This window comes from Tachysurus fulvidraco, chromosome 12 (genome assembly GCF_022655615.1).
Source record: "Tachysurus fulvidraco isolate hzauxx_2018 chromosome 12, HZAU_PFXX_2.0, whole genome shotgun sequence".
NCBI classification, from domain to species: domain Eukaryota; kingdom Metazoa; phylum Chordata; class Actinopteri; order Siluriformes; family Bagridae; genus Tachysurus; species Tachysurus fulvidraco.
In genome coordinates this window covers 18,998,541-19,017,530 of record NC_062529.1, presented here as the reverse complement: position 1 = coordinate 19,017,530, position 18,990 = coordinate 18,998,541, and the positions used below count along the sequence as shown (strand labels likewise).

Below are 18,990 nucleotides of genomic sequence, written 5' to 3'. Positions count from 1 at the left end.
GTGCAGAAAATTTAATGCCATAAATAATCAAGGTCTTCAAAAAGAAATTGTTTTAAATATATAAAGGTTTAATAAGATAGACACGGTAATGCTACAAAATCTTAAAATCAAAATTGATATTTCAAGATTGTAAATTTAACCAAATTGTAAGCTATTGAATTGTAGTCTGCTAGCTACACTATATAAAATACAGTATGTAAAATCTCCAGTACATACAGCACATCTCTATAGTGTATATTTTTGTGTGTATCTATGTGAAGCCAGAGTGACCACCACCCGTGGAAATAGCTTGCTCTGCTAGCTTATATAAAAACTCCTGATACAGTATGTAGTCCTATAATCCATCCGTTTCAAATGTTCCATTAAAAAAACAATATTTTTGCAAGGTGTCCATGTAGTAACCATTGATAATATACCATGACTATCTCCCGGAAGAAATCCTTTTTAGCAGTTTGTAACCTCGAATGTAGTGGCCATTTATGTTCAATCTAGACTACAATAAACCTCAGTGCAACAGGCTGCAGGACTCGTACTGAGCCACTCAAGGACGTCAGGTTTCTTAATGTTAACCCACTTATGTGTTGCTATGTCAATGCTTCCCAACACTTCGTTTAGAAGCTTTAAAGCAATACTTCGTTAAAATTCTTTTAAGCAAGGACACATTCACTGAAGATATCTTAGCAGCTGAAGATAGCTTGAATAAATTAGAAGTTATTTAATATTCCTTATTGTGAAATTATTATATATCAAATTCCAAAACAAAGAGCATGAATATTGCTATATTTCTATTCATATCTACTAATTTATTTGCTGCATTCAACTCTAATTTCCATTTTCTATTGCCATAAGGTTTTCTATTGGCATGCTTTAAATCATCTGACAATAGAATAAGGCTACTTCAAATATGAAATCAGTACAAATATCTAAAAATAGGTTCATGACAAAATAAGTGTTAAAGCTTGAAGGCTGAAAAACAGTTTTTACACACAGGCCACCAAGCTTGTGAACATCACCCATCCACTGTCTCTTCTCCATCACTGCAAGCACAGACACCACTGATCCTGATAGGTGTCAACTACCCCATCCCTCTCACACACACACACACTCACACACACACACACACACACACACACACACACACACACACACACACACACACACACACACACACACAATGCAAATAACATCAGAGACTACAGACTTACTTTGCGCACATACATAAACCCTTTTACAAATGTGAATAACAACACGGACCCAGTCTACGGGAAAAAAAAAGACAAGATGTAAACGCATTTACAAAATTACTACTGTATTTAGTGCAAATGCAAGAAAACAAAATTATGTGCATGCAGCACATGCATGTCTTCCATGTTGTACATGCACGTAAATTTGTTTACTTGCATTTGCACTAATAGTTTTTGTAAATAATTTTTGTAAATGTGTTTACGTCTTGTCTTTTTTTTTTTTTTTCTTATGTGCTTATATTTTATGTCACAGGCTGCTGGGATGTTTCACCCAGTAATAATATCACTGTATGGTGTACTGTAACAGACTGTTTCCTGTACATATGTCAATAATAATTTGATATTTGCTAAAAACTAATTGAAATAATAAATAAACCATAATTTGTGCTTATATTCTTAGACTTTTTGCACTGTACTTGCTGTCAGTTAGGACTTCTTTCTCATAATGCTCTTGTTGTAACACATTGAACCTGGGTGATCCATGAACATCACCTTCAGCTACTGATCGCTGCAGCTCAGTCAAAGTGACAGTTGGCTCCACAGCGGTCATTCTAACAAGTGTCTTTCTAGTTCACTGACTACGTGTAGAAGGGCAGTCTGACCCAGACAGTGTGTCTGTAGTCTCAGATCAGTTAAATATTGATCTATTTTTACCAGAGGACAAAAAATTAATTACAGCCTGTTTTGGGGCTACCTGTGTGAATTTATTCGTGTTGTCACACGCCACAGCAGTGTTTTTTGTTTTATATGCCAGAAGACACTCAGGGATTTAAGAATTGTTTTAGCAAATTTTCATATGTATATTAATTATAATTTTTATACCCTAGTCTACAGGTTTAAATGTTAGCCTTTTATTGCAGCTGATGTATACTGTTTTGTTCACCCTGTATCAATGTTATTGTTACAAGATGTGAATTTGTAGCCCAGTAGGGGGCCTTTTTTTAATATACAGCTGAGCAATTGAGGGTTAAGGGCCTTGCTCAGGGGCCCAACAGTAGCAGCTTGGTGGACCTGGGATCGAACTCACAACCTTCCGATTGGTAGCCCATTAGTTAGATTAGTTACCTTCATTATACCTGGCTTAATTATACAGAGAAAGGATTGTACATGTAATTAGAATTAGTAAGCCAGTTAAATTCATACTAAAGAATGTTGTTACTGAACACACACACACACACACACAACACACACACACACACACACACACACACACACACACACACACACACACACACACACACACACACATGCATGCACTTGCAGAGTCACTCAATCACTGTTTTGTTCTGTGTATCTGTGTGTTCTGTGTAGCTCTGCGTTGTTCTGTGTAGCTCTGTGTTGTTCTGTGTAGCTCTGTGTTGTTCTATGTACCTGTGTGTTCTGTGTAGCTCTGCGTTGTTCTGTGTAGCTCTGCGTTGTTCTGTGTAGCTCTGTGTTGTTCTGTGTAGCTCTGTGTTGTTCTATGTACCTGTGTGTTCTGTGTAGCTCTGCGTTGTTCTGTGTAGCTCTGCGTTGTTCTGTGTAGCTCTGTGTTGTTCTGTGTAGCTCTGTGTTGTTCTGTGTAGCTCTGCGTTGTTCTGTGTAGCTCTGCGTTGTTCTGTGTAGCTCTGTGTTGTTCTGTGTAGCTCTGTGTTGTTCTGTGTAGCTCTGCGTTGTTCTGTGTAGCTCTGTGTTGTTCTGTGTAGCTCTGTGTTGTTCTGTGTAGCTCTGCGTTGTTCTGTGTAGCTCTGTGTTGTTCTGTGTAGCTCTGTGTTGTTCTGTGTAGCTCTGTGTTGTTCAAAGTTCAAGTTCAAGTTCAAGTTTTTCTTTATTGTCAACTCTTTCACATGTACATTATATACACAAAAAAGAATCGAAAATGTATTTCTCTCAGTCCCAAGGTGCAAAATATTAGCAATGAGATTTAAATAAAGTGCAAAGCATATGTAGATGCAGTGGAGAATAGGCAGACCAATGCTGCACAAAGTGACTGCACAAAGTTGTTCTGTGTAGCTCTGAGTAGCTCTGTGTTGTTCTGTGTAGCTCTGTGTTGTTCTGTGTACCTCTGTGTTGTTCTGTGTATCTCTGTGTTGTTCTGTGTTGATCTGTGTAGCTCTGTGTTGTTCTGTGTAGCTCTGTCTTGTTCTGTGTATCTCTGTGTTGTTCTATGTAGCTCTGTGTTGTTCTGTGTAGCTCTGTGTTTTTCTGTGTAGCTCTGTGTTGTTCTATGTAGCTCTGTGTTGTTCTGTGTAGCTCTGTGTTGATCTGTGTAGCTCTGTGTTGTTCTGTGTAGCTCTGTGTTTTTCTGTGTAGCTCTGTGTTGTTCTATGTAGCTCTGTGTTGTTCTGTGTAGCTCTGTGTTGTTCTATGTAGCTCTGTGTTGTTCTGTGTAGCTCTGTGTTTTTCTGTGTAGCTCTGTGTTGTTCTATGTAGCTCTGTGTTGTTCTGTGTAGCTCTGTGTTGATCTGTGTGGCTCCATTTTTTTCTGTGTAGCTCCGTGCTGTTCTATGTAGCACTGTGTTGTTCTATGTAGCACTGTGTTGTTCTGTGTAGCTCTGTTTTTTTTCTGTGTAGCTCCGTGCTGTTCTATGTAGCTCCGTGTTGTTCTATGTAGCACTGTGTTGTTCTATGTAGCTCTGTGTTGTTCTGTGTAGCTCTGTGTTGTTCTGTGTAGCTCTGTGTTGTTTTGTGTAGCTCTGTGTTGTTCTGTGTAGCTCTGTGTTGTTCTGTGTAGATCTGTGTTGTTCTGTGTAGCTCTGTGTTGTTTTGTGTAGCTCTGTGTTGTTCTGTGTAGCTCTGTGTTGTTCTGTGTAGCTCTGTGTTGTTCTGTGTAGCTCTGTGTTGTTCTGTGTAGCTCTGTGTTGTTTTGTGTAGCTCTGTGATGTTCTAGGTAGCTCTGTGTTGTTTTGTGTAGCTCTGTGTTGTTCTGTGTAGCTCTGTGATGTTCTATGTAGCTCTGTGATGTTCTAGGTAGCTCTGTGTTGTTCTGTGTAGCTCTGTGATGTTCTATGTAGCTCTGTGTTGTTCTGTGTAGCTCTGTGTTGTTCTATGTAGCTCTGTGTTGTTCTGTGTAGCTCTGTGTTGTTCTGTGTGGTTCTGTGTATCTCTGTGTTGTTCTGTGTAGCTCTGTGTTGTTCTGTGTAGCTCTGTGTTGTTCTATGTAGCTCTGTGTTGTTCTACTGTATGTAGCACCACGGTCCTGGAGCAATGCTGTTTCATATCGCTATGTACTGTGTCAGCTATATATGGTTGAACTGATAATAAATGCTTCTTGACTTGACTTGACTTGCTACCAGCACGAGTTGACAAACTGAAATATGCAAATAGAAGTGAGATTCGTGTATTGTTCCCTACAGACTGAATGGAACAGATGCATAACAGCTGGGAAGCAAACAACACACTCTTTGGCTCTACCACAGTTACAAATATATAGCATATTGCTTTGACACAGGGACAATTATATCATAAAGAATAGATGAAAGGATAACTAATATATATTCCATACAGGTTATGACAGACATAAGTCGATGTATTTACACTTCACAGCAGCAGGATCTCAGCTTTTGCCAGTCCCACACAGTTCCAATACAGTAAATCCTGTGATTTACATATCACAGACAGCAAACATCATCCAACCCCCACTACAACTCAACGAGGTAAATATAGATTAGACATAAATACACTGTTGATTGGTGACAGTTTGCCAGTAGAGGCGATTAATTTAGAAAAGGATAAGTCAGTAATATAATGATAAAATTAGATCGTGTGTCATTACAAAAATAGTATATGAGCTTTGACAGAAAAAGCACATACTGTATATCTGAGCCAGAAAGATCTAGATCGTCTTTCTCAGTAATAAAGACAATTAAGACAATAATTAACATAGGCCATAGATGCATGCAATCAGCTGCAGTTTAGTAATAACTACTGACCTCATGTTCACAGTAACAATAAAACTACAGGTGACTCTTCATTTTCTAAGTACGTTATTGACACACAGCTGTGATTTAAAAACACGAGCAAACAAGCTACAGAGCCGCAAGAAACACCTGAACATTTTTTTCCTGGTTCTATGAAAATACATACATGGTGTACTGTATATGCACTGTAAACCGTATTCTGTACATTTTGGCTACTATTTCTCAGTGAAACAGAGATTCTGGGCATTGCAAGAAACATAAAATTTGTGAATGTTGGGCAAGAATGTTAAATCTAGGATTAAGGATACCGGATATCAGAAAATGCTGATTTATATTATATAATGAGTGATCCATAATAACATTGTGCACAATATTGTTTTGAAAATTACTGGTAGGAGAAGCAGGAAATACAATATAATTAGCATATTTTCCGGACTTATTTTTGTTACTAAATTTATCGGTTTTCTTTTTTTTTTTTTTTTCAGAAACGTTTCAGGCATTTAAACAAAATAAAGAAAAGAAATAGTTTGAGGTATTTGAATAGACAGCTTTTTAGCCTAAGTTAAAATGGAAAGAAACTGATTAGTATTCAATAGTCATAAGAGGGCAAAGACATTTTGAATGGTTACCTGTAAATCAGGACCTCATCATCTGAGCAGTTGTACTGGAGCTGGTACATTTTCACCTTGGGAGCTGTTTTGCTCACTGTCCACTTGACCAGAGCAGAGACAGATGTGACCTCTGACACAGACACCACCTGTTCAGGCTGAGGTTTAGTCTCCCCTTTGCTGATTTTTGTGGAGCTGGTGATATCAGATAGCCGGGATTTGGGCTGTGAGGTACGGTTTGTGCCATTGCTCAGATGAGGCAGCTGAATGATTGAGAGCTCAATTGAGGCTGTGGATTCTCCTGCGGCATTGGCGGCGATGCAAGTGAAAGTACCATAATCCTTGGAGCTGGTGACCATAATATCCAGTGTGCCATTTTCATAAATAGTGACTCTGGATGAGTTACTGATAAGTCGGTCATCAGGAGCCACCCAGTGTATGAAAGGCATAGGGTCACCCACCGCCTTGCAGCGTAGGCTGGCTGTCTGGCCTTCAAGAACTAGAAGTTTGTGCGTATGCTGAGTAATCAAAGGAGGCTCACAGACAAACTCCTCCTCACGCACATACCAAAAGTAACGACCCTTTAGATTCGGAGGAGATGCACAAGTTTCCATGTCATCTTCACGCTCTAATCTACGCAACCACAAAATCTCACAATTACAATGAAGTGGGTTTCCACTGAAACTGAGAAACAGCACAGGAGCATATGGTGTACTCAGTACCATATTGGTTTGAGACCGTGCAAATATAGGATCTGGTGGGAGCTTCTGAAGCCGATTTGATGTGAGGTCAAGCCTGGCCAACTTGTCCAAGTCTGTGAAAGTGCCCTCAGAAATGTGGCTAATGAGGTTGTGGTCAAGGCTGAGCTGGTGCAAGCTGAGCATCTTGCGAATGGCATCCCAGGGTACACTTTGCAGGTTGTTGTAGGACAGGTCCAAATCCTCCAGTGTTAGCATCAGGTCATCAAAGGTTTCTTTGGCAATGCGGCCTAGCTGGTTGTTATTAAGGATGAGGTGCTGCAAGTTGACCAGACCTCTCAGAGCATCTGGGCCGAGCTCAGTTAGGCGGTTGCTGTCCAGATGGAGTGAGCGTAGAGTCTCAAGATCCACAAAAGAGAAAGGCTGGATGGAGCTTATGGTGTTCCGGGAAAGTGTCAAGTCCACAAGACTTGTCATGTTGACAAAATCCTGCTGTGTAATCCTGATAATGTAGTTCCCCCCCAGCCTCAGCTCGACAGTCCTACGGTCAATGTCAGGTGGGACAAAAAGCAGACCTTTAGAAGGACACAGGGTTCCTAGAGACTCAGATAGGTTCTGGCAAACACAGTACTTGGGGCAAGCTGTGGCTGTCATCACCGTACTTCCCAGAAGCAGGAGGCTGCAGAACACTTTGGCCATGGTAGATCATGTACAAAGGCCTGAAAAGGCAAAAACAAAAACAGGTCAGCTTGGCCTTACCAACACAACAATTACATTTTGTCCAATACCTCTGCAGAGCATGTCTGGTAAAGATGCAGACTTCATTGTGAAGTAGCGCTCTACGGAGAAGGACCAAATCAGTCATGCTTGTGTATAATAATATGCATGTACATACATCTTCCTCTTGTTTCTCAGTGGGAAACAAAAGATACCCCACAGAGGTGTCATTTCCATCACTTACATCATTTCCTCAACCCTTTCAGCTGTATATCATTACATGCTGTGTGGATTTTAAGAAAACCATGCTTACGTTGTAATTTAAATATATCCCTGAGGGTTCCCCATAGTTAACAGTGATTAGCAGAACATTTGATGAGCATCGGGAAAGAGATCTAAAACCTTTAAAGAAAATAGCCTCTTTTTTTTGGTAAATATGAGCCAATGAACCTGATAACGTGTTAATCATGTTAGGTTATACGTAATGCTATTTTGTAACCAAGAAACATGGCATTCCACCTTTCAGACCTCTCGCTCTCTATTTCTTGGCAGAGTTCAGCCCCTGATTCTTCATTCCCTGAGGTCTGAATATTGGAACACTGCTAGAGAATGAAATCTGTCCAGGAGTCAGAGGTGTCAGTGAAGTTTGGCAGTGTTGCTATCGGTATCTTCTCGTGAATGACAAGCAATTTCCACACCCACCTTCCCATAATCTCTTTACATTAAGAAAATAGATGGGCAGTCTCACCTTTAGATAACATCCAGCGATTCCCTTAGACATTTTTATCATTAAATCCAGTTATGCCCAAACCCTAAATCAATTTTAATCAGCTTTCCGCTGGAATGATTTTTTTAATAGTGAGCAGGATTGAAGATGCAGGGGTACCGCTCTGATGAATCTAAAATCCCAGTGGAGAAAAAAGGCATTAATCCTGATCCCACAGCCATCACCTATCACCTTTTGAATGCACACAGTGGGTTTCCAATAATTCATAATTATGAGTGACATTTTGTGTGTGCCATTTTGAAGCTACACCAAGGCTGCAGTGGAATAGATGCGGAGCCTCTGACTATATGGATTTGAAATAATATGCAGGAATGAGCTATTTTGGGGATGGGGGAGGGTTTACTAAAATATAGGGTTACAAAAGATGTATTCATTATACTGGAAAAAAAGAGGAATATCCCAGCTGTGCAAGTTTAATTCTATTGCTACAGAATTACATATGTGTAAATAGACTATAATTTCTCTAAAACCAAGCGAATAAACAAGAAATACTGGAAAAATACGGTGAAGCAATATTGTAATTACCAAGCCCGTATAATCAAACCTGAGAGAGTAAAAACAAATAAACTTGAAAGACACAACTGATGAAAGGTTTCAAGTGGGCTTTTTTTAATCCTAAATTTTATACTCTGTGTAATCATATGCATGATTATGCCAGAAATACATTTCACTGCCAAGAGATTTCACACGGTTATGCTGTGACATGTTAAATGATGCCTTTTTTAGAAAGTATGGACCTAGAATACCATCCTAAAAAAAAGGCAATTCCTTTTCTAGGACCTTCTGATTTACACATTCGTTTAGCGTATACCTCTTGTGACCATCAGGGCGAGCGGTACTCATTTTGCTCACACTTTGCAACCTGGTACAGTTCACCCCTTAGGACTATGTGGTGTCGGTCACCCAAGCTCCTGAATTGGCAGCTAGGTTTTCTGGTCATGGCACACAAATCGAAGGGAAAGTGGAAAAATTTCAACATGCCTGCAGGGTATTGATGTTTCGCAGCTGCTCTTGTACAGGATTCATCAATGACTGTAATAAAGTTACTATGAGGCAAAGAAGAGATTGAAAAACATACACTGCCCGTGAAGGGTCTTAGTCATACAAGATGTTACATCGATAATTAGTTGGCGATTTTTTTTCTTATGTGAAATTAAATAGTGTTATATATATTTATGGAAACATTGATACAAAGAAGGACATGAACCGAGCATCATCGTCATCGGGTGATATGATATTAGATAATAATGTGTCTACTTAAGGAAGGAATAGAGATACAGATACAATATAGATCTAAACCTGACTAAAAACACTTAAGCATTGTTTTTTCATGGATGATGCCTTTAAAAAGAACTATATAGTGTAAGGATTTACAATTTTACTATCTGGTTATCAGCAAAAGCGTCTTAGTCAAGCTCTTGGTCAAAGCTTCACCCTCATGTCATCTCAGGAAGGTTTTCACACCTTTGACACAACGATGCTGCTTCGTTTCAATGCAAATCGTTAAAATGCTATCCAAATAATTTAACTTGCATTAAAGTTGGTATTTTACAATACTTCAATTATTTTGGTTTTCATTAATGTGGCATTCTATCCATCTTTATTTCATATCTAAGGCATAATTGTACCTTTCATTGGTACGCTGCGACCCACTCCGTGCACCACAGATCAAACGCTATTGTGCAGCATGACAAGATTTGTCATTTACCGTGACAGACACATGATTTCAAACAGCCTGCATGAGTCCTACAATTTATTCTCGCAAACTGAGCATCTGAGAGACGTCGCAAAAAAAGTTGTCTGCCCTCCTCTCTCTGATCTTTCTGTTTTGACATGTCAGTAATGCTTCGCGCACTAAGGGAACTTGAGAAATGAGAACCAACGTGCGAGAGACAGGATGAGCCTTGCTCTGACACAAACAGAAGAAAAAGCCCACGGGGTTAAGAAGAAAAAAGAAAAATGTTTTAAACACTCTAGGTTGAAATGGACTAAAAATGTACACAATGCAATATGAATCTTTTTAGCATTTTTTAGAAAGTTCATCATTTTTAATAATTCTATATTATGAGTCTATATTTACTGTATTCAATCGCATTAGCCTGCATTTCACTCTGAACTCAGACTCCTTCCTGTTGTGCAAAATCATTGAAAGCATGCTTGCGGCCTAGGATATAAGTCATTTTTGACAGCTGAAACCTGATTAAGTTGAATGCAGCACAAGCATGCCCTTTAGCAGGTCCGTGCCTCCCAGTCTCCTTTACTGCATTAGATATTCTCTCATAACTGCCTGTCAGAGTTTATCCCAATCCAATCAACCCGTGCCACAGCCATCAAAGGCCTACTTCACAAACTACAGTGAATGTTGAATACCCTGTATTTAGAAGCATACTGAGCATGCACATTTCAGTCTACAGGGCTATTTGAGCTGAGCTGGGGGTTGTAGATGATAAAATAGAATAATCCCGTCTCATTCTGCGAAGGTGGTGTGAAACAAGAACATACGATCCGTGTTTTTTTTTGAAGGAGATTAACAGAGCCGATGAGCACATCGAAGTTATAGCTTTGGGTTTTAGTTTAGCAGACATGAAGGCTAATGAGCTGCAGACAAATGTAATATGGTGTAACATAGCAGCAATAGACTATTGAAGTGTGAAAGAAAAGTGAAAAAAAAAAGACTGCAGATGCTGTTATATGATTATTGAGAAGATGATTGCAGTAGATTGTAATGATGTACACATCTAATAGGAGTCTAGTATATCGTCAGTATAATCGTAATTGTAACGATTACATTGAAATTCTGAACATTCCATCATTATTTTGAAGCTTACAATAAATATGATCCAGCGTATCCTTTAATTTCACTTTATATGATGCTGACAGGGATACGTAACGGATCCTATAGTGTTAATGTACTGTACTCATTGATATAGACTTCTGTACATCTCTCCGGATAAGGACGTCTAGCAAACATCGTAAATGTAAATGTAAATGTAATTATTATAGCCACAAGATAATAAATTCAGTTCGTGAAATTAAAAAGAGTATGTGGGACACGATCTATTTTATCATGCTAACAATTCTCTCTTCAAAGTAACAGAGGTGGGAGTAAGTGACACATGTGCGAGTCACAAGTAAGTCTCAAGTCATGAATGTCAAGTCAAAGTCAATTCGAGTGTTTTTTTAATATTTGTCAAGCAAGTCTCAAGTCTCAAATTTGCGACTTAAGTCTGACTCGAGTCAAGTCGAGTCCCCATCTCCGAGTCATTCAACTCAAGTCCGAGTCAAGTCTCAAGTCATGAATGTCAAGTCTAAGTCAATTTGAGTGTTTTTTTTTTTAATATTTGTCAAGCAAGTCTCAAGTCTCAAATTTGCGACTTAAGTCTGACTCAAGTCAAGTCAAATGACTCGAGTCCCCCATTTCTGCTATATAAGGATTTACAATTTTACTATCTGGTTATCAGCAAGCTATCTGGTAATCAGAAGGTTGTCATGCCTCTGACGCAACGATCTTGCTCGTTAAGGATCAAAGCTACTTTAAAGCAAGTCTCAACTCTCAAATTTGCGACTTAAGACTAACTCGAGTCAAGTCATATGACTCGAGTCCCCCATCTCTGCAAAGTAATAATAATGGCAACATAATTGTTCATTTGATTTAAGGTCTCTGATTAAGATCCTGGTGCTGAATTCCTAGCAGTAATAAAAAATAAGCTTAAAGTTTAAAATGACAACACTATCAATTTGTTAATGAAAGTGACGTGACATACGTCTAAGTACGGTGACCCATACTCAGAATTCATTCTCTGCATTTGACCCATCCAAAGTGCACACACACAGCAGTGAACACACACACCGTGAACACACACCCGGAGCAATGGGCAGCCATTTATGCTGCGGCGCCCAGGGATCAGTTGGGGGTCCGGTGCCTCGCTCAAGGGCACCTCAGTCGTGTGGCCGGCCCAAGACTCGAACCCACAACCTTAGGATTACGAGTCAGACTCTCTAACCATTAGGCCACGACTTGCCCAAATGCTGTATTTGTGTATTTCAGTTCTGGCTTTAAGCGACATACTATTGTTTTCCCGAATGTATTCACATCCCAAGATCCCAATTATTATCTCTACATAATAATTATAAAGTACAATCGTAATCATAATTTAATTTACAATGACCTCCCAACCTCATACCTCTGTACAGGGCCTATAATACCTCTGAAGACAAAAGGAGCAAAATAAACGAATACTAGAAATAATAAGAGCCCATATTTTCAAAGGAAGAACGTAGATAATATTTAGCTGACCATTTATTCTTGTTTGTCAAAGCCTTTGTATTCGTCCTCTTATTGACAATGTTGTAATTCTGTAGAGCATCAGGAAATTCATTTCAGCTTGATGATATATGATTAAGAAGCATGCAGGGCACAGTCAAATCAAGCATAGAGTACAGCAGCTGAGAATAAATTAATAGGATTAATAGCAAAAGGGAAAATGCCTTTTTTGATGAACGTTATTGACTACCAATGCCGCAGAACCTTTAGATACAAACTGACTAACTGAGCGACAGTCTTCTGTAGAGCATTGATTATAATCAGGCCAAAAGTTCTTCACATCTCCAGTTCAAGAAAAAGCAGCACATTGATCACTCAACTGACATGTCTGACATGTATTGCTTTTTATTAAAAAAATAATAATGATAATAATCAGATTTTCATTTCCTACCAGGTTTCTGTATGTAGTCCTTAGTAAGCACTACAGTTCTTTTTGCTGCATCCATCAACACCTTGGAGGACACACCGTAGGGGATACGGTGTGACCGTGGCTGAACTTTCCCAATGTGCAAGCTGGGTAATGAGATCCAATACTTTAAACAAGGAGAACGGTAGAATAGGGAATGGGTTGGTGGTAATGCAGGCAAGTAGGTCAGATTTATATTGCCTCCCCAGAGTTTTATACTTATTATAACTTTAAATATTCACTTCTGACTGCAAAATTACAGATTTATGTTAATGCACTCATTTTAATGAATGCTAATTTCTACACAAACCTTACACAGCAGCTTGTCAGGTAGACACTCCACATACACGCATTTAAAAAAAAATAAACGTTGATATGGTCTAAGTTTTTTGTAAGTAGACATTTATTTAACATTTATACAAAGAGTCGCTAGTGTCAAGGTTTTCAGTCACAGTGTTCAGGATGAAAGGCTTTAACAAGTTGCTTTTTATGCTGTATTCACTCACTCACTTACTCATTTTCTACCACTTATCCGAACTTCTCGGGTCACGGGGAGCCTGTGCCTATCTCAGGCGTCATCGGGCATCGAGGCAGGATACACCCTGGACGGAGTGCCAACCCATCACAGGGCACACACACACTCTCATTCACTCACACACACACACTCTCATTCACTCACACACACACACAGACACACACAGACACACACACACACACACACACACACACACACACACACACACACACACACACACACACACACACACACACACTGCAGACAATTTTCCAGAGATGCCAATCAACCTACCATGCATGTCTTTGGACCAGAGGAGAAAACCGGAGTACCCAGAGGAAACCCCCGAGGCACGGGGAGAACATGCAAACTCTACACACACAAGGCGGAGGCAGGAATCGAACCCCCAACCCTGGAGGAGGTGTGAGGCAAACGTGCTAACCACTAAGCCACACCCCCACCCCCCCATGTTGTATTCATTTTAATAAAAATAAAAAAATTGCGGCTGGCGAGGAACATTTATACGACAGCTGCTGACAACAGGAAATTATATGACGAATGTTTTATACAGTTTAATAAAACTATAAATCGATAATCATTGAAAATTGCTGCACTATATAAGGAATAAAATATTTTGGGATGTGTGGTTATTGGAAAATAATCAATTCCAGGCTTGTAACAGTAACACTAACTTTGTATCAGGCCACGTCACACCAACCCAACTATAACTATGTGCTTTATTAAGGATAAAAAGAAAACCAAAAGGAGGCAGATATATAAAAAGTATAAACTATATGAAATATATGAAAATATATGTGAAAATATGTGAAATTAACAATTATTACAACTTAACAATTTATATGAATGTCTATGTCTTTATACTTAAGAAGTTGCTTGAGTTTACGAATGTATACCAAGAAAGAAACATGTTTTTTTTCCAGCTCAGATTTTGAAGAATGTAATGACTTTTGCATAACAATGGCATAGAAAGGACAAATCTGGTGACAGAAGAGTGAGTACATGAATATCCATTTGATTAAGATTTAACTGCTTGCTCTGACGTTTTGATTACATAGTACATAATGACTATGATTTAAAAAAAAAAAAAAAAAGATGAAGCTGTTTGGCTTGTGGGAGAAGGAAAACACAATATAGCTTTGCTTAGATATTCTGTTCAGACTTCCATCCTAAGATACTGGTAACATGACATATCGATGGTTTATAACATAATCTACTTTAGATAATCTACTTTACAGGTGTGTAGAGATAACAATGTTGATCAAATTTATCAGGTCAATAACAACAAGTTTAATCCTACTTCTACTCACATTAAACACAGTCTAAGAAAGCCCAGATTTGATGAAGAGTAGATTAGTGAGTTTCTATTTGATTGACTTTAAATCTCTTCACCTAAGCAAATTTCGAGGCAAGTGATCAAATGTTTCCATCAAATGATCACTGGCTTAATTGCAGACAAAATGCTCAATGAGGCTTAGAACTTTAGCTGAAGTAATTTGGACACAGGAACTGCAGGAATGGGAACTCATTTTTGAAGTTTGAGCAAACCACTGTAATTAGCTTTGTATGGGAAATCTTACAAAGACAGAGAGCTGTGCACTCATTACTGAAGTTTTTGTCTTACAAACTTTCAGAGACCATTCACATGCAAGTCGGTATTTTAGAAAGGGAAAGGGAAGAAGAAGAAGAAGAAGAAGAAGAAGAAAACGATCTGTATACCACAAATCTAATTGCAGAACCTTTCATACATTGAATGTGAACGTGATTCCACATATGTACAATATGTGACCGCTATACTTCATCAGCCAAGCTTGAGAATATTAAAATCTTGCCTGGAACAGTATCTGAATAACAAAGACCTGTAACAATTAAATGAACTTTATTTTTTAATATGAGCGTAACGCAATGTGTTATGCTTTTCTATTGTATGTGTTTTTAATGACAAACTGAAAATTAATTCAGTACATTTTTCATTTCCATGAATGAATAGATTTTCTATTTTTTTTTTTAATAAGTCTTAAGTATAGTATTTTAGTATCTTTGTCTTAGTGGTTTATGTGCTTATTAGTATTCCAAGCTACTGTTAGGTTAACCGGTGCATTAAGAATGAATCAAAAATCAAGACTGCATGTTTATTTTTAAATGACGTGTAAAATTGAATTACATTAATGAATTGCATTAAAAATCAATGAATCAATGAATTATCTAATATACCAGAACACAGGGTGGCCAGAACAAGCTGATTTCTTGTCTGGGCTATTAGTTTTTTAATCTGCAAGCAGATTCAACAACCATAAATTGAGGAATGTGGAAATACTGTACTGATGAAATGAAGGCCAGGACAGGACAGGACAGGACAGGACAGGACAAGGCAAGGCAAGGCAAGGCAAGGCAAGACAAGACAGAATAGGACAGGAGAGGACAAAAAAGGACAAGACAAGGCAGGAAAAGACAAGGCAGGACAGGAGAGGACAAAACAGGACATGAGAGGACAAAACAGAACAGAAAAAGACAGGTCAGGACAGGACAGGGGAGGACAAAACAGAACATAAGAAGGCAGGACAGGACAGGACAGGACAGGGCAATGACAGGACCTAGCATGGAATTTTCTCTGGTGTCATGTGTTTTTTGTTTACGTTTTTGTGCTCACATGTCTGCCCCACCCTTGTCTAATTGTCTCCTCTATTTATTCTAGAAATCCTTGTCTTTGTATTGTCTTCATGTGCTCGGTCCTGGTTTTTGAGTATCGGTTTTCTTTTCCCCAGTGTTTCCTGATTTTGTTTGTGTTGTGTTTTTATGTTATGTTTAATAAATCGGGTTTTAGCTATCCCTGCATTTGGGTCTGAATTTAATCCATGAAGACACCCCCGTTTTCTTACAGACAGGTCAGGATGTTTATTTAAAAACTCATTTTCTTAATACATGCCATCACTTCCTGGTATAAAGACATTAATAATCAGACTTGACTATATTACCTTGTAGTAACATATAAGAAAGTAAAAATATCACATCTGCTACCCAAAACCCTGGCCACATTGTAAGAACATTGTAAGAAGTCGTTAAATTTATAAATAAACAGACATCTCAACCCACACCCCCCCTCCAAAAAAAAAGGAGGACAAGTTAATTAATAAAAATTCAGCTGTTTATTGTTTGTTGATGTTAGTTCACAGTGCATTAACTAATGTTAACAAGATTTGAATAATGTATTAGTTAATGTTCAAATTAACATTAACAAAGATAAATGCTTTATAAGTGCAGTTCATTATTAGTTCACGTTAACTAACGTAGTAAACTAATGTTAACTAATGAACCTTATTGTAAAGTGTTAAACAATTATTTGTTAATTATATTTAAATATGTATATCACTTTTACTATTTATATAAGCTGAAGATGAAATGAAACGTGTTGAACTGACATCAACATGTTTTACAATCATTTACCCTGGCATGGGCAATGCTGAAGTCACTGTTACAAACTTTACAGCGTGCAACATTGTCATTATGTTTAACCTTTATACTTGTCACGGTGAGGCAAAGACGAGTGAGGATCCAATTGCAGTTAACCATAATGATATAATAAACAATAACAAGACACAGGAACACAGACAGGTAGGCAAGACTAGGCAGAACACCAGGCTGACAGGAAACAGAAACACATACAACGACTCGCGACAGGGAAGTGAACAAACAGTGTATATATATATATATATATATATATTAGACAGGAACCAATCATAAAGCAGAGACAATGAGAGACTAAGACAACACACCTGAGGGAAAGATTGAGTACAATTAGTGTCCATGGTAACAAACAAGTGGGCGGAGCAAACAATCAACAGCAGGGCAAGACAGCAGACAGAAACAGGGAAAACACAGACAGACTCATTAAAATAAGACAGGGGGACACTTTTGTGTAGTCTGGCGTAAAATGTGTCTTATACTGTGGTTTTTTGGGGCTCTCTCCCTCCGCCATGGGCCATGATGGTGTAAAATGTGTCTTATACTGTGGTTTTTTGGGGCTCTCTCCCTCCGCCATGGGCCATGATGGTGTAAAATGTGTCTTATACTGTGGTTTTTAAAAATAAAAAATTAAAGAAAAAAATTGAGATAAAAGCCCACCCACACTTTTGATTGGTTGACTTACCGAAACAGGCCAATCAGGATGCTCTCTGTCTTACATGCACTTAATGAGGCACTCGCACACTAGCGCACACATGCAAGGTCTCTCGCTCCCCCTCCCTCTCTGTCGTGCTCTCTTGCTCGCTTGCTCTAGATTCCGGGAGATTTTAACTAATTTGCGGGCATCAGGGTGCCGCTAACAATATGCAGATGACTCCCGGAACTTCCGGGACACTTGGGATGTCTGTATCATAAAAGATTTCGTACTGCCTTAAAAACATGAGCAAACCCTCCTTGGATAAGCTTTGCTTCAATTCACAACTAGTCAAGACAGTGAATTACTTTAAGTTTAGTATCTGAAATGTTATAAACTTGACTTCCAAAACTTGTCATAACAGGTGGAGAAGAAAGAAGCTACAACCGTGTTTTGCTAGTAACAGCGTTTAGCTCAGGAGTTATTGACTCGGGAAATTTACTTAAGATGCCGATGCGCTTTTTTCCTTCTCGATAGGTGAGTAACATTGGTTTTGCTTTGTTACACAGAACTAATATATGCCGTCCTTTGCATGATTATGCTTGTGTGTCATTTTTGCTTGTTTGTTTATCTGCAATCGTATTGTTCTTCCCTTCAGCTATGTTAAAGACATTTCTTTCCATTAGTTGCCTGGGTTACGTATGTATGTGTGGCCGGAGTAATAAATAGAGGGGTGGGACCCATTTGGGTTAGGGGCGTGTTTGTTTTGGTGATTTCAAATGTCGACATTGGCTTTAAAAAATCGGAAACCCTGCCTTTAAGCGGGCTATGTCCCTAAAAATGTTTTTTTGTCTCTCTCTCTCTCTCTCTCTCTCTCTCTCTCTCTCTCTCTCTCTCTTAGAACCTTCCGTGACTACTGATTGGCTCGGGGAGATGTCAATCATCATTTAGCTTGGACCTATCCGCTGCCAATGAACTTCAGCCGAGAGATATAAAAACGCCAGGAAAAGAAGAAAAAGAGACTTCCGCTATTCCTTTGATGATGTTGCCATGTTATTCATGATTTATTGTGAATGTGTTACACTGTTACCTTAACATTGGTGTCGTGTTTCCTCTCACAGTCTTAGGAGCTCTTTCTCCTTTTGTTTATTTCAATACACCAGAGGAAGTCGGACAGGTAAGATGTCGCGCGACTTCCATCGTACTACACATAGGTAACTCATTGTTTAAAGGTGGGGTCTCTGTTGTTTGAGAAATGCTTCAGAAAACTGCGTGGGGCCGGCAAACAAAACAAAAACTAAACTAATGTGTAGCCAATGAGCAGAAAGGGGCGGGTCTTGTCAATATGGGTGTAGAGAGTGTTCAGTGAGCATGTGTGACATTACATCTTATTTGGTTTATCATTATGGAAAAGTTTAACTTGGAAGATTTTGTAACTAGTCCATCTCTAGAACAGATTGAATTATGCAGTATATATGTTACTCCTTACCCTAGACAACTTTTAAAAGGTCATAACACGGGCTATCATGTTTTACAATGCTTTGACATTTTGTCGATGATAAAAAAACACAACGTGCGAGGATAATGTGTTATCACATTATTTAGCTACACATTTTTTGATCTGTTAGCTTTATACTGTAGGTAAACAAGCATGTTTTCAGTAGGCCAGCTGTTACTTG

The 18,990-nt window shown here is 38.7% G+C and overlaps 1 protein-coding gene across 3 annotated transcripts in view; it reads right to left on the bottom strand.

Moving 5' to 3' along the window:
• Nucleotides 1–18,990, bottom strand: part of LOC113656919 (leucine-rich repeat and fibronectin type-III domain-containing protein 2) — a 116,604-nt gene that overhangs the window by 7,354 nt on the left and 90,260 nt on the right. For all 3 annotated transcript variants that reach the window (XM_027168389.2, XM_027168390.2, XM_027168391.2), the window contains one exon: nt 5,773–7,168. In XM_027168389.2, coding sequence (XP_027024190.2) covers nt 5,773–7,148 — 1,376 coding nt within the window. In that variant the 5' untranslated portion in view covers nt 7,149–7,168. The remainder of the gene's footprint in view (nt 1–5,772; nt 7,169–18,990) is intronic.